At 34.8% G+C, this 14,919-nt stretch overlaps 1 protein-coding gene across 8 annotated transcripts in view; it reads right to left on the reverse strand.

Moving 5' to 3' along the window:
• Positions 1-14,919, reverse strand: part of QSER1 (glutamine and serine rich 1) — a 77,803-nt gene that overhangs the window by 16,783 nt on the left and 46,101 nt on the right. For all 8 annotated transcript variants that reach the window (XM_057750789.1, XM_057750792.1, XM_057750791.1 and 5 more), the window contains 4 exons: positions 3,810-4,138; positions 2,909-3,025; positions 2,179-2,312; positions 400-614 (listed from right to left, as the gene is read on the reverse strand). In XM_057750789.1, coding sequence (XP_057606772.1) covers positions 400-614; positions 2,179-2,312; positions 2,909-3,025; positions 3,810-4,138 — 795 coding nt within the window. The remainder of the gene's footprint in view (positions 1-399; positions 615-2,178; positions 2,313-2,908; positions 3,026-3,809; positions 4,139-14,919) is intronic.

The raw sequence follows: 14,919 nt of genomic DNA on the forward strand, positions 1-14,919 counted from the left end.
TTACACAAGTTTGATGGCTGATGGAATGTTCCCTGGTATATTCCTGTGTTTTACAACTATCTCAGGTTTAATTTCTAATGAAGTAAATTTTAATATATGTAGCTTACATAAATGCTCTTTGGTGTCTTCAACAGTTTTGAACATTGCAGAAGGGTTCTAAGGTCAAAAAGTATAATAACTGCTGCCTCTTTCAACCTTTTCACTTTATAAAAGAAAAACTAAGGCACAGTTACCTAGCTTAGTCAAGGGCAAATATATGCCTAAGCAGAACTTAATTAGGTAGCTAAATTCCCTATTTAAGGAAAAAGAAATACATTTTGAATTGTCAGCATCATTGCTCCTTTCCATTAATGTGGGTAATCTAAAGTTATCAAGGTTTTCATTTGATGGAGAACTCACCCTCATCATCACTACTACTAGAGTGGATCTCAGGAGATGAGTCAGATTGGGATGATGAAAATTCTTCTTTCCATTTCTTCCTTTTCTTTGGTGGTGGCTCAGCCTTTACTTTTAGCTGTTTAACTTTGGGTTTCATGGAAGGGGCTTTTGTTGTAGTTTTTGGTGTTGGAGGATCAGAAGTTTTACTGCTATTACTTGGCTTAGGCTGAACAGTTCTGCAATGTTACAAACAGACTTCATTAACACAGTGAAATCTTGTCAAATTAAAATAAACTAGACAAGGGACTTCCCCTGCAAGCCCTGGTTAACACTCTGTGCTTCCACTGCAGGGGGTGTGGGTTCGGTCCCTGGTCAGAGAACTAAGAACCCACATACCACACACTTGGTCAAAAAAATAAATAAAAATTCAAATAGAAAGAAAGAAAGAAGGAAAGAAGCAAAGAAGGAAGGAAGGAAGGAAGGAAGGAAAGAAAGAAAGAAAGAAAGAAAGAAAGAAAGAAAGAAAGAAAGAAAGAAAGAAAGAAAGAAAGAAAGAAAGACCAAAAAAAAAACCCCTGACAAACACTGGTAAAGAAAAGTTTACTTAATTACCTCACCAATACCTCTAAAATAAAGTCTAAGTCTTATACATCTCCAATGGTAAATCCTCCAAAATTCTCTTGAAACACACTCCTTAGCCATTGACATTCAATATTCATTTATTAAGGGACTATATTAATTCAATCCCTATTTCTCTCTCTCCCTCTATTCCTCCTTTCTCTTTATAAACTCATTTTCCTGACTGTGAGGCTGTACAGCAGATGATCAATGGATTTCTAGTCACATCTAGTGCTGAACGCCAGAAACTTTCACAGGCTCTGGTGGTGCCAGGTTTTGATGCGGAGTCCCAGCTGCACCAGTCCTAAAGTCCCTCAATAAGATCTGCTATACACTAGTTCTGGAGATTTGAGAGAATGGATAAAATTCCAACATAAAAATAAGGTCGGCTGCATCCAATAAGTTGGAATCTCCATTAAACTAGATCTTCCTAGCACTAGGTTGAGAATGTCTAGTTTCACACCCTCTTTCTCATATAGATCAAAGGACATGTGGCTGGGTCATCTGTTTTCCAAATTCATGTTCCAGAAAACCCAGAGTCACATTATATATGATGACAATTCTACTGTACTTGCAATGTACAGGCTTTACAAAATTTTCTCAAATTTTTTTTTCATTTTAAATTTGACATTCCATTATTATTTTCACTTTATGGATAAAAAAGGGGGCTTAGAAAGGTTATCTTTTTTAAAAATCTTCCTTCCTTCCTTCCTTCCTTCCTTCCTCCCTCCCTCCCTCCCTCCCTTCCTTTCTTTTGCCTCACTGCATATGACGTCTTAGCTCCCCAACCAGGGATCAAACCTGTGCCCCCTGTGCATGGAGTCTTAACTAATGGACCACCAGGTAGGTCCCTAGAAAGGTTATCTTAATCTAGGTCACAAAAAGATGGATTCAAACCTTTAGACTGTAAATCCAATTTTTTTCACTATACTAGGGTGACACCAAAAGGACTCAGGGAAGAAAAGGGTACCTATCCCACCATGATAGCCATGAGCTTTAACAGTTCCTGTCTCATTACTTCAAAAAGAATCACTTATTACATCAGGCACTGAATTTTCAGACTTGCATATAATGGAAAAAAAAAATCAGTCTCTTTAACTGATGTCATTCTTTGCACAAGACTTCACCAACAATAAGCCTTTCAATGATTACTACAAACATATTACATAAAATAATAAATACCTGATGGTTTGTGAAGGCTTATTTTTTGGCTTTTTGGAACACACTCTGACATACTCCTTTTTGTTAGTGTTTTCAATGAACTTCACATATATCCTTTTGTATTTACTCTTTGCATCTCCAAAATATCCAAGGTACTAAGGAAAGAAACACTTTGAATTACATAATTATACATTCTGCACATCACATATTACTGTTGTTGTCTTGACAGACTGTCACAGAGCCACCCTTCAAGTTTTTCAAAAGGCAGCTCTGGCCAGGCTAACTGCACCCCCAATAAAACTGATCCCAGCCTCACTCTTAACTGTAAGCCCATACATAGATGCATCTTATTTGGCTAATCATTAGATGCTTACTTACTCAATGCTATTAAACAACTACTTAAGTAGAAAAGAATAATTCTGTAAGTCTTCTTGGTAAATCAGGATATTTGACTGGCAAAATAATCAGCATAAGAGTCTCTGAGTCCATCTGAATTCTTCACAGACTAACACTAATTCCTTTCCTTTATTTAAAAAACAAAAGTTAAGCAATTTAAGTAGCTGGTATTTAGACATTAATTTTTTTTTTAAAATCAGAGCATCAAATACTTTGTAGTTCAAATTTTACGCTATTTTATATCAGAAATGCTCAGAATACACTATACAATACATTTAAATTTACATCATTCTATATTTTACCCAAGATCACTGTCAAAAAATAGGACAGTAATGTAAACAAGCAATTTACTCACACTATTTGTAGCAGCAAATTCTCTTTGCCCATCTCGAATTTCAGGAACAAACTTCTGTAATAAAGCTTTTTGTACTTTCCAAATAGCTGGGGGTTCTTTTCCTGTTTTTAAAGCCTCCTGTAATAAGAAGAATTAATGACATTTATAAAAACTAGCAACATATTTTAGATTTATAGAATCTTAGAGCTGAAAAGAATCTTAAAGACCTACCTAGCTCAACCTTTTATCTTTTAACTAGCTGAACTTTTGCAGTAATTCCTGTAATTCAGTCTCTGCTTAAATTCTTTCAGAAACAGGGAGCACAGACATGCAAAGTGACCCATTATCCTTTTGTATAGCTATTGGAAAGTTTTCCACTAATGATATTGTCATACATTATCTATGCAACTTTATTAACAGTACGTACATATTCGAAAAGACCAGAACAAATATGCTAGAATATTAACAGTTAATTGTGAATGGAAGGAATAAGGATAATTTAAATGAAATTATGAAAAATGTCTAATTCTACTTTTATATTATATTCCTGTTATTTTCTTTAAACTTTTAAATTAGATAAATAACCATTTTCTCCAAGCTTCTAATAATACAATGACTTGGGAGCTTTGAAAAAAATTAACATTTCAAAACTGCTCTAATTACTAGTCCCTAAATGCAACATATTGACCAGTCAGAAATAAACAAAACTCAGACATGAGTTAAAATTATTTTAAGCTATTTTCCTTTTCAAAATATCTGGCATCTACTAGTTTTATTATTTAACAACTACGATAACAGAATAATTACAAAAATATAACTTCGCAATTCAAGCTAGATGCATGGTATCATAAGTTATCATGAAGGCTATCATAGGGCATGCCCGCTAAACTACGACCTTTATACCCGTGAACGTTCACATCACCTTAAAAGTCTCTATGTCTTCTATCTTTACCACAAATTCATCACGCTCTCTGTATTGGCCTTCTCCTCCACTTTCTGTGTTCTCCTCATCTGTAAAGCCTTCTATGGCAACAGCGTCCTGTCCTTTTGCAAACTGGTCTGAAGGAAGACCATCAAGTTCAATGGACTTTGAGGGTTCTGCAGAGTTTATATTTTCCAGGATATTTACTGCAGATGAAGTAGAGTAGAGAGGTTCTTGCTTAACTGCACCCACAGTGGTGGAGGAAGTAGCAGCAGTACCAGTAGTATTGGCTGTTGGGCTAGTAGTTGCCACCTGTAGGGCTTCTGAAACTAGATCAAGCAAAAGCAAATTAGTATTACAAATTAATAAACATTTACTTGTTTTGAGTAAAATATGAACAGTTTACAAAGAAACACTTTACTATTTTTGCCATCAAATCGTTTCAAACAATGAAATTAAAATCAAAGTGGTGAGAATTACATCCGGATGACAATTAGAGAACCTCCGTTGACCTAAACTGTATGCTAACAAATAACTTAGATGAAATGGACAAATTCCTAGAAAGACACAAACTACCAAAAGAACTCAAAGAGAAAGAGAACATCTGAATAGACCAATAACTAGAGAATAAAAGAAATTAAAAACATCCCACAAAGATAAGCACAGGTCCAAATGGGTACATAGGTGGGTTCTATCAACAGTTAAGTAAGAATTAACACCAATCCATCATGAACTCCAAAAAATAAGAGGAAACACTTTCCAACTCATTCAAGGCCAGTATTATTCCAATACCTAAACCAGACAAAAACATCATGAAAAAACTATAGCCCAGTATTCCTTATGACTATAAGCACAAAAACATCGAGCAAAATATGAGCAAATATACCAAATATAAAAGAATTATACACATCATGACCAAGTGGGTTTTATCCTAGGAATGCATGCTTGGTTTAACAACTGAAAATCAATCAATCATCATATTAAAATAATAAAGGACAAAACCATAGGATCATCATAATAGGTACACAAAAAGCATTTGGCAAAACTCAGTATCATGAATTAACCACTTTCATGATAAAAACACTCAACAACCTAAAAACAGAAGGGAATTTCTTTAACCTGATAAAGGTCATCTGTAAAAAACCCTCAGCTAACATCAAACTTGATAAAAAATGAGATGCTTCCCCCTAAGAAGGATGTCTGAAGAAACAAAACTATCTCTAACTGCAGATGATCTTGTATACAGAAAATCCTAAGGAATCCACAAAAAAAACTATTAGAACTAATAAATAAGTTTAGCAAGTTTGCAGGTACAAAATTAACATATAAAAATCAACTGTATTTCTATATGCTTGCAATAAGCCATCCAAAAATGAATTCAGCACAAAATTCCATTTATAACATCATCAAAAAGAAGAAACTATTTAGGAATAAACTTGACAAAAGAAGTGCAACGTTTATATTCTGAAACCTATAAACACTGTTAGAAGAATTAAAGGTCTAAATAAGTGGCAAAACATCCTAAGCTCATGGATCAGAAGACTTAATGCTGTAAAGATGGCAATACTCCCCAAACTGATTAAAATAATCATGGGCTTCCCTGGTGGTCCAGTGTTAAGACTCTGGACTTCCACTGCAGGGAGTGCAGGTTTGATCCCCAGTTAGGAAGCTAAGATCCCACATGCCACAGAGCATGGCCAAAAAAAGAATCAGCACAATCTCTATAAAAATCCTAGCTGCGTTTTTTGCAGAAACTGACAAATTATTCCTAAAATTTATATGGAAATGCAAGGGAGCCAGAACAGCCAAAATAATCCTGCAAACAAAGAACAAAGTTGGAGGACTTACATTTCAAAAATTTCAAAACTTTACCACAAAACGTTAGTAATTAAGACAGTGTGATGGTAGCATAAGGATAGACATATAGATCAAAAGACTAGAATTAAGGTCCAGAAATAAACTCTATACTTACGATCAAATGATTTTCAGCAAGGGTGCCAAAAGCATTCAATGGGGGAAGAATGAACAGACTTTTTAATAAATGGTGTTGGGAAAACTAGATAGGAATGAAGAATGAAGCTGGATGCCTACCTCACACCATATACAAAAATTAACTGAAAGTGGATCATAGTCATAAATGTGAAAGCTAAAATTATAAAACTCTTACAAGAAAAATAGGTGTAAATTTTCATGACCTTACAAGTAACAAAAGGAAAAATAAGTTAGACTTCATCAAAACTTAAAACTTGTGCTGCAACTGGTGCCATCACAAAAATGGAAAGATAACCTACAGAATGGGAAACAATGTTTACAACCCATATATTTGCCAGAGGTTTGTATCCAGAATAAAGAACTCTTATATTTCAATAATAAAAAGACAAATAACCCAATTTAAAAAGTGAGCAAGGGACCTATTTGTGCAAAGAAGATATAAAAATTGTCAACAAGCACATAAAAGACCATTCAACACTCTAAGTCGTTAAATCAATGCAACTTCAGTAGATATCTGTAATCTCACACCTACTAGGATGGCTATAAAAAATATGGACAATAACATGCTAGCAGGCATGTAGAGAAACTAGAACCATTGTACCTTACTGGAGAGAATGTAAAATGGTATAGCCACTCTGGAAAACTGTTCGGCCATTCCTCAAAATGTTAAGCATGGAGTTAGCAAGGAATTCCACTTTTAAATTCCACTTTCTAGAGAAAACAAAAAAACAAAAAAACAAAAAAAAAACCCTCCACACAAATACTTGTATATGAATAGTGATAGCAGTATTATTCACAATAGCCAAAAAGTGGAAAAAACCCAAATGCCCATCAGCTGATGAACAGATACGCAAAATGTGGTATATCCACATTATTAGGGAATAAAAAGGAATGAAGTACTGATAAATGCTGCAACATGGATAAACACTGAAAACATGCTAAAAGAAAGAAGCTGGTCACAAAAGGTCAATATTATATGTTTTCTTTTACGTGAAATGTCCAAAAAAGGGCAAATCTATAGAGAAAATAGATTAGTGGTTGCCTATAGTTGGGTGCGAGTATGGATGTGGGGATTGACTGGTAATGGGTTTCTTTTTGGATGATGAAAATATTCTAAAATTAGATTGTGGTCATGGTTACACAACTCTACAAAACCACTGAATTGTACACTTTAAATGGGTGGATGTTATGGTATGTGAATTATAATTTAACAAAGCTGTTAAAAAAGGATTTTGAAAGCTAGAGCTGATAGAGAAACTCCAGGTTGAGAAACAAACATAAAGAGCATGTAGCACTGCAGTGGTAACTTTGAGCAGTGGTGATGAACTAAAATAATGATACATATAATAAATTAAATAACACAGGAAAGCCAGTGATCCCCTTGCTTATGCTGAGCTCCAAGCAGCAGGGGTGGTTTGATCACAGGCCAAAACGCAAAAACTGTTCCCTGAAGGAAGTGAACTCTATCTGTCTACAAGGAGGGGTTGAGAGGGAATCAAAGCAGACCCCAAGACAAATTCAGACCTATGAAACAAACAAAAAAATGGAAAAGCAGATTGGCAAGGGAAGTAAGTGAACTACAGTGCTTGGCAACTAGAGTAAATCTCTCCCTTACTCTAGCTAACTATGGAGAGGAGGGGCTGGGGGTGGGGTGGGGTGGTGTCTAGTAGCTGTCATCAGCCAGCCTACCTGTTCTGTATCCCAAATTAAAACTATCCTCATACATTTATACGATTTCTCCCAATCAAAGGGAGAGGCCTGTTGAGGAAATACAGATGAAAAATCTAATTATCAAGTCACTATGCTGTACATCCTGAACTTACACAGTTTGTATGTCAGTTATATCTCAGTAACAATGGGAAGATAATCTAATCATGCAGGGAGCCCATACTACAGACTTTCATCCTAATGTAACATATTTTTATTCTACTATAACTATATATCATACTTTCTGCCTCAAAAATAAATATATATAAATGAAAATCAATTTTTTGTCTTGTGACCAGAAGGCTCTATAAACACTTCTAACATTATAATACTTTACAGTAGATCCAAATTAATTTTTTCAAATTTAATGTAAAACAAATGTAAATGTAAAAAGAATGCTTTTGAGTGGATGTGGCATTTAAAAATTATTCATTTATGGACTCATGGGTGAATATTACTTATTGAGATAGGTTTTACAACCAATTTTATTTCTGTCCATTTTTATTGATATAAAAACTGGGAAACATTGTTCTTATAAATAATGGATGAATAAAGGAATAAAAGGGATATTATTATAGCAATGTCACTGAATTTTGAAAATATACTCTTCTAAGTTACGTGGCAAAACGAATCACATAGCTATCTATGAACAAAAACATAAATTCTGCCCCTCAGAAAAGGAAACTAAGGGATATGCTTTAGTCATAAGGAATGTCATCCCAAAGAGAAGATGTGAGGTATAAGAAAGAAAGGAGGCCATTATGATAAACATATAAATAAACCTAAGCAAACACTGACTACAACACTATTTCTTGCTGAGTATTAGAAAACAGGATGGAATTAAAATACGTGGGGTAATTCCCTGGTAGTCCAGCGGTTAGGACTCTGCACTTCTACGGCCAAGGGACCAGGCTGGACTCCTGGTCAGGGAACTAAGATCCCGCAAGCCATGCGTTGTGGCCAAAAAAGAAAAAAGAAAAAAGAAAACACAAATATTAAAATACATGGTAACAATAACATTAAAGTTAGGAGGGGGTAAAATAGACTTTTCATATTATTCAGGAGGAGAGTACTATACTAATAGATTTTGAGAAGGTGAAAATGCATATTGTAACCCCTATTATAACCAGGAAAAGAACAGAAATATTTCATCAAAATCATCAGGGGGTGAGAGGGTAGGTAAAGATAGGAATGAAATAATAAGACTGACTATGTATTGATCATTATTGAAACTGAGTGATGCATACATTGGTTTCATTATACCAATCTTTGTGACTTTGTTTGTTTGAAATTTCCATAATAAAAAGTTAAGGAAATATTTTATAAAAAGAATAGCTTCCAAATTAGTGGAAAGAAAAACTTATCAATACTGTATGATGCCCTATATAAGAAGTTTTAAAAGGAGCCAAATGAAAGTATCAGGATACATACACAGGTGGTAAAATTTATAAAAGAAAAGCAAGGGAGGGATTACCATCCAATTCAGACAGTGGTCAGTTCTATAGATTATGAGCTGAACTTACTTTAATACTCAATTTATTTTTGAAGTTTCTTGCTTTCTAAGGAGTAGCGTTTAACACTGTAAGTTTTCTTCTTTGCCCCACACACTCTTGGCATATCCCACTGGTTTTATTTTTTAGGTTTATTTATTTTATTTTTTATTTATTGGCTTCATTGGATCTTCGTTCCTGCATAGGGGCTTTCTATAGTTGTGGTGAGCAGGGGCTACTCTTCACTGCAGCGCGTGGGCTTCTCATTGTGCTGGCTTCTCTTGTGGAGCACGGGCTCTAGGTGCACAGGCTCAGTAGTTGTGGTGCATGGGCTTAGTTGCTCCACATCTGGGATATTCCCGGACCAGGGCTCAATCCCATATCCCCTGCATTGGCAGGCAGATTCTTAACCACTGTGCCACCAGGGAAGCCCCTCCCACTGGCTTTAAAATATAATGCTCTATTGTCCTAAGTCGTTTGTCTTCTCAGTTTTGGTTTCCTTTTAAAGCCATGAGTTATTTAGAAGTTATCAGAAGTTATTTAGAAGTTTTAGAAAGCAAAACTTACTTTTATTTCTTTGTCCCTTTTTCTCTGCTACTCTTTTATCAAGTTACTGCACTGTGGTCAGGGAATATGTTTTAACTAATATCTGCATTTTCAAATTTATGGAAATTTTCTGTGTGTTTTCCTTATGTGTATTATATTTCTATATGTGAGTTATATCTAACAAAAAATGCTCAGTAAGAAAAGATATGGAAAATATACTAAAAGTGCTAGCAATAAGATTAGTAGAGCAACTTTAAAAACAGAAATGGGAAATTAAATATGAAACAGATTTTATTATGATAAAAGGAAATTTAACTATAGTAAAATTTTATACACCCAATTACATGGGTTCAAAACATCAAGTAAACAGTATTAGAAAAACAATAAAACAGCTGGATATTTTAACACACCTTTTTCAGGAGTCAACAGATCAAGCAATCTAAAAACAAATAAGGATAGGGAGGATTTTAAGAAAATCTTTTTATTAAAAATTTCAAACATACATAAAAGTAGAGAAAACAAACCCTCATATACCATAACCCAACTGTAACAACCACAAACATTTTGATATACTCTTCTTTTATCTTTCCATCGCTTCTTTTATATTCTCTAGGATAGTTTAAGGCAAATTCTAGACCTATCATTTACGTGCAACATATACATTTTCTTAAATAACCTAATGTCATTACATTAAACAAAAAATAAAAAGATATAAAAGATCTGAACAATATCACCAATAAAAGCTATTAGCACTTGGTACTCATGGGATATTTATAAAAATTGACTATTTACCAAGCTACTAACAAAATTTCCATAAATTTCAAAATGTAGACATTACTTAAGCCATATTCCTTTGACCACAATACAACAGGGCCATAAATTAGTAATAAAGGAATACCAGAAACAAACAAAAAAACCCACGAGGAAACAGGCAAAACCCCACTCTTCTTAATAACACTTGGGTTAAGAAGGGGATCAAAGCTGAAGGAGAAACCATTTAGAAAAGACAGTGAGGACGTTACAGCTGAGCCAGAAGGGCAGAGCCAGAGCGCGCTGAGAGAGGGACCCCACAGCTTTAATGCCACGCAGTAGAAAACAGACAAACATAGAATAAATCAGCCAGTGAGAGAATATTCAACTCAGGGAAGAGAGAGGAAAAGAACTGATGAAAGCAGAAATTAAGAGAAAGTGAGTAAAAATGATAGGAGCAAAAAAAAAAAAAAAAAGTACATTGGTTCTTTGAAAAGAACCATTAAAGAGGCAAACCTTCCATAGATCCAAATAATCGTTTGGAACAAGAAAGAAAACAACACAGAAACAGAGAAGACTAAAAACTTACAAGGAAATACTATGTACAATTTTGTAACAACAAATTTTAAAATCTAAATGAAAGAGATTAGTTTACTAGAAAATAGGCCTTTCTTAAATTGACCCAGATAGCTCAAACTATCAGGAAAAAAACGGCAAGTCCCAGATATATTCTTAGAACGTTCTACCAAATCCCAATTATATATAGTAAACTTTTTCAAATTTAAATAAATATAAAACCTTTCCTCATTCACTTTATAAGGCCAGCATATTCCTGAATACAAAAGTGAACAAGATTAAGACAAAAAAACAGTATATACTAATTTCATGTATGAATCTAGGTATAAAAATCCCAAATAAAACACTAGCCACTTAAGTCTTGCAATGAATGCACTAAAACAATTCATCATGACCAAGCAGAGTTCATGGCAGAAATTTTTAAAAAGAGGTTCAGCATTAGCTAATCAAGTAACAGATGAATGTGGGAAAAAAGAAAGCAGATTTATCAAAAGCAGCTCAAAAGAGCACCTGACAAAAATTCAGTGCTCATTGTTAATTAAAAAGAAATCCTAAGAACTTCAAAACAGGACATTTTCTTACAGAGTATGGTATACTAGAAGCTGACAACAAATATATTTCATAGTCAAATACTACATATTTTACTAACTAGCAAGGAGGAGGCCAGGATGCTTGTTACCATTGCTGCTATTAAACAACAGAGGCGTGCAAACTTTTCTTTTCACTCCATGACAGTCCTTCTGCATTGGATTTTAAACAGCTGGCTCTGGGTTATATCATTCCCCATATGGCACGTTAAAGAAAGAAAAGACATGCTTCTCATTCTAAAATATGTATTATAGTTTAGCACTCCCATTCGTATTTTTGCATATTTTTAATTAAAAGTACTTTTAAGGAAAAAGAACAATTTCCCTTTAAAAATGTGGTGGCCTGGTACCACATGGTGCTGCCTCCTCCAAGCACTGTAAGTTAAACTCTAGATTAAATTGAACAAGAGAAACATGTTCAGTGTGTGGGATGAAAAAATATACATGTATTTTTCGGAAAAGCTTGCTGGTGTTTGTCTAGAACCAAGCTATGGTATGGACCACCTGCAGTGCAGTGGACAGAATACTAACATCTCAGAGGTAACAGGGACTGCATTCATTCCAGAGAGAGTTTTGTGTGTGGCTACATCACATTTTACTAGCTTTTTTATTGTCTTTCCATGCATTGAGGTTGAGAAATGATCTTCCCCTTCCAGGCTGCACACAATTTTGCTTATGCTTTTCCTTAAAATTGTAGAATTCAGAACACAAACCACAGTAGGCAATACAATTTTAGAATGTAATATATAGAGGTACATTTAGCCTCTTTTAGAAATCAGTGGATTGAATCTTTTTTTTTAAGCTCTTTATTGGAATATAATTGCTTTACACTGTTGTGCCAGTTTTTGCTGTACAACAAAGTGAATCAGCTGTATTTATACATATAGCCCCATATCCCCTCCCTCCCGTGACTCCTTCTCACCTTCCCTATCCCAGCCCTCTAAGTCATCATCCATTTTTTTTAAATTTTACATTCCTCAAGGTCCCTCGTTTTTCTTGACTTTTGTCCATTAACATTTATCCATATGCCTCTGCAATAACTAGATTGTGAAAACATAACAAGTGTTGTAACAATAATCCATTGCTTGAGGTGCTAGCAGTCATCTTAAAAATTAAAGTGTTTTGGTTTTTCTTCCAAAAAAACCCCCAACAACAGAGGCCTGAGCCAATAAGGTAAGTTACCATAAATAAATAAATAAACAAATAAATAAATAAGAGAAAGATAAACTACCATTATTTTTAGAAGATATAATCGTCTACTTAAAAATGCAAGAAAATCAGGTAGAAAAATTGTTAAAATAAAAAATTCAACAATATACATTACTAATAAGAAAAAAATATCAAACGGTACACTTCAAATATATGCAGTCTATTGTATGTCAGTTATACCTCAATAAAAGTTCTTAAGAAAAAAAAATTCAACAAAATTGCCAAACACACGAGGGAGACATGAAAGTCAATCACTGCCATATATTATCGTAACTAATGAGAGAATATTTAGGGGAAAATTATATTTAAATTACTATTAAAACTATAATATAGAATATCTATATGGAAAAAATAAGATATTAAAAGACATAAAATAAGATCTGAATAAGTAGGAAAACATTATATTCCATAAGTGGATGAGAAGACAATACTGTAAACATAACAATTCTCCCTTAAAATTAATGTATGAATTCAATGCAATCACAATCAAAATCTCAAAACACTGAAGGGACTCCTACTGGCCCGTTCAGTACAGTTTGAGCATCAGAAATAACAACTGTAATTTGTAAGACAATAAATTTTTTAAAATTATGGAAGGCTTCTGGTGCAAATCAAGATGAAGTAAGTCCTCTAGACCAACTTATTACAAATAAAAACTCTGGACAAAACATAAAATGCAACTACCTGAAGACTCTGAAAAGTCAGTAACTTCAGGCAGATTGGGGAGGGAAGCCCAAACTGAAATAACAATCTCTATATATAGAGATGTTTCCTCACTTTTTCCTCTCTTATCACCTGGCATTGACTAGAGGGTGGCCTCTATGTAGAACTACACAGGAACTACACAAAAACTCCAAGAAAATCTGTCTTTCTGGATAGAGGAGTGGGGAAAGGAGACTGAAGCAAGCTGAGAGTGTGGGCAGTCACTGTCATTTCTTTTTTCTTTTCTTTCTCTCTCCCAGCCCTGCCCTGAGGGCAACCCAAGTCACAGAGCTACAATGCAAAGGCGGTAAACCTGACATCTTAAACACAGACAGAACACCTGTCTTTTTGGTGTACCAGAGGAACCTGGATGGGCCATGAGCCCCTACGGCATGAAGAGAGTAGAAAATGTTGTATGTCAATTGTATCTCAAGAAAGCTGGTGGAAAATGTGTAGGAGGATTCCTTGTCCTTTTTTTCCTCTTCTCTAAATGCCCTGTCCCAAGGGCACTCCCAGTTGCACAGAATTAAAGCATGGCCAGCTAAAAAAACTCCAAGGAAAATGCCAGCTTTCTAGCCAACTGACTGGAAAAGGGAACCCTGGGAGCTGGGCATGTAGGGTAATTCCCAGGGAAGAGAGAACGAGAATATCCTCTAATTCTGTGTACGAACCCACACAAATTCTAGTTTCATGCCTAAACTGCATATATGCAGAATAGACCTAAACTAGCAAAGTCTTTGAGACCTAAACTATAACAAAGTCTACCATCTACCCAAGCTCCAGACTAACTTTTTTTTTTTTTTTCTTGGCACATGGGCTTAGTTGCTCCGCGGCATGTGGGATCTTCCTGGAGCTAGGATCGAACCCGTGACCTCTGCATTGGCAGGCGGATTCTTAACCACTGCGCCACCTAGGAAGCCCTCCACACTAACTTTTGAGACAGATCCAAAGCAGCAGAGCAAAGGCTTTGAAAACTGAACTAACATCAGATCACCCACTCAAAGGTGAGACAGAAGTTATGGTCTGACTGCTTGCTAAAACAAAACAAATCAACATTCTCCAGAGGATTTTAACAGAACCCAGAGTCTTACAGTATTGTACTCAAAATGTCCAGGATACTATCAAAGATTGCTCAATATATAAAGAATCAGAAAAATGTGACCAATTTTCAAAGGCAAAAGATAATCAGTAGATGCCACTCTAAGGTGACTCAGATGTTGAAATTATCAGACAAAGAGTTGAAGGCAACTATCATAACTATGCTCCCTGAGGTAAGGTAAACATACTTTTGAAGTGAACAGAAATATGTAAGTTCTCTGCAAAGAAATGGAACTAGAAAAAAGAACCAAATACAGATTTTAGAATTGAAAAAAATATCTGAAGTAAATTTACTGGATAAGCTCAGTAGCAGAATTGACAAGGCAAAAACATCAATGAACTTGAAGACAGACCAATAGAAATTATACAATCTGAAGAACAGTGGGGAAAAAAAGATTGGAAAAAACAAACGAACAAACAGAACCTCAGGAACCTGAGGGACAGTATCAAAAT

The sequence above is a fragment of the Hippopotamus amphibius genome, chromosome 9, assembly GCF_030028045.1.
Source record: "Hippopotamus amphibius kiboko isolate mHipAmp2 chromosome 9, mHipAmp2.hap2, whole genome shotgun sequence".
In the NCBI taxonomy this organism is placed as follows: Eukaryota; Metazoa; Chordata; class Mammalia; order Artiodactyla; family Hippopotamidae; genus Hippopotamus; species Hippopotamus amphibius.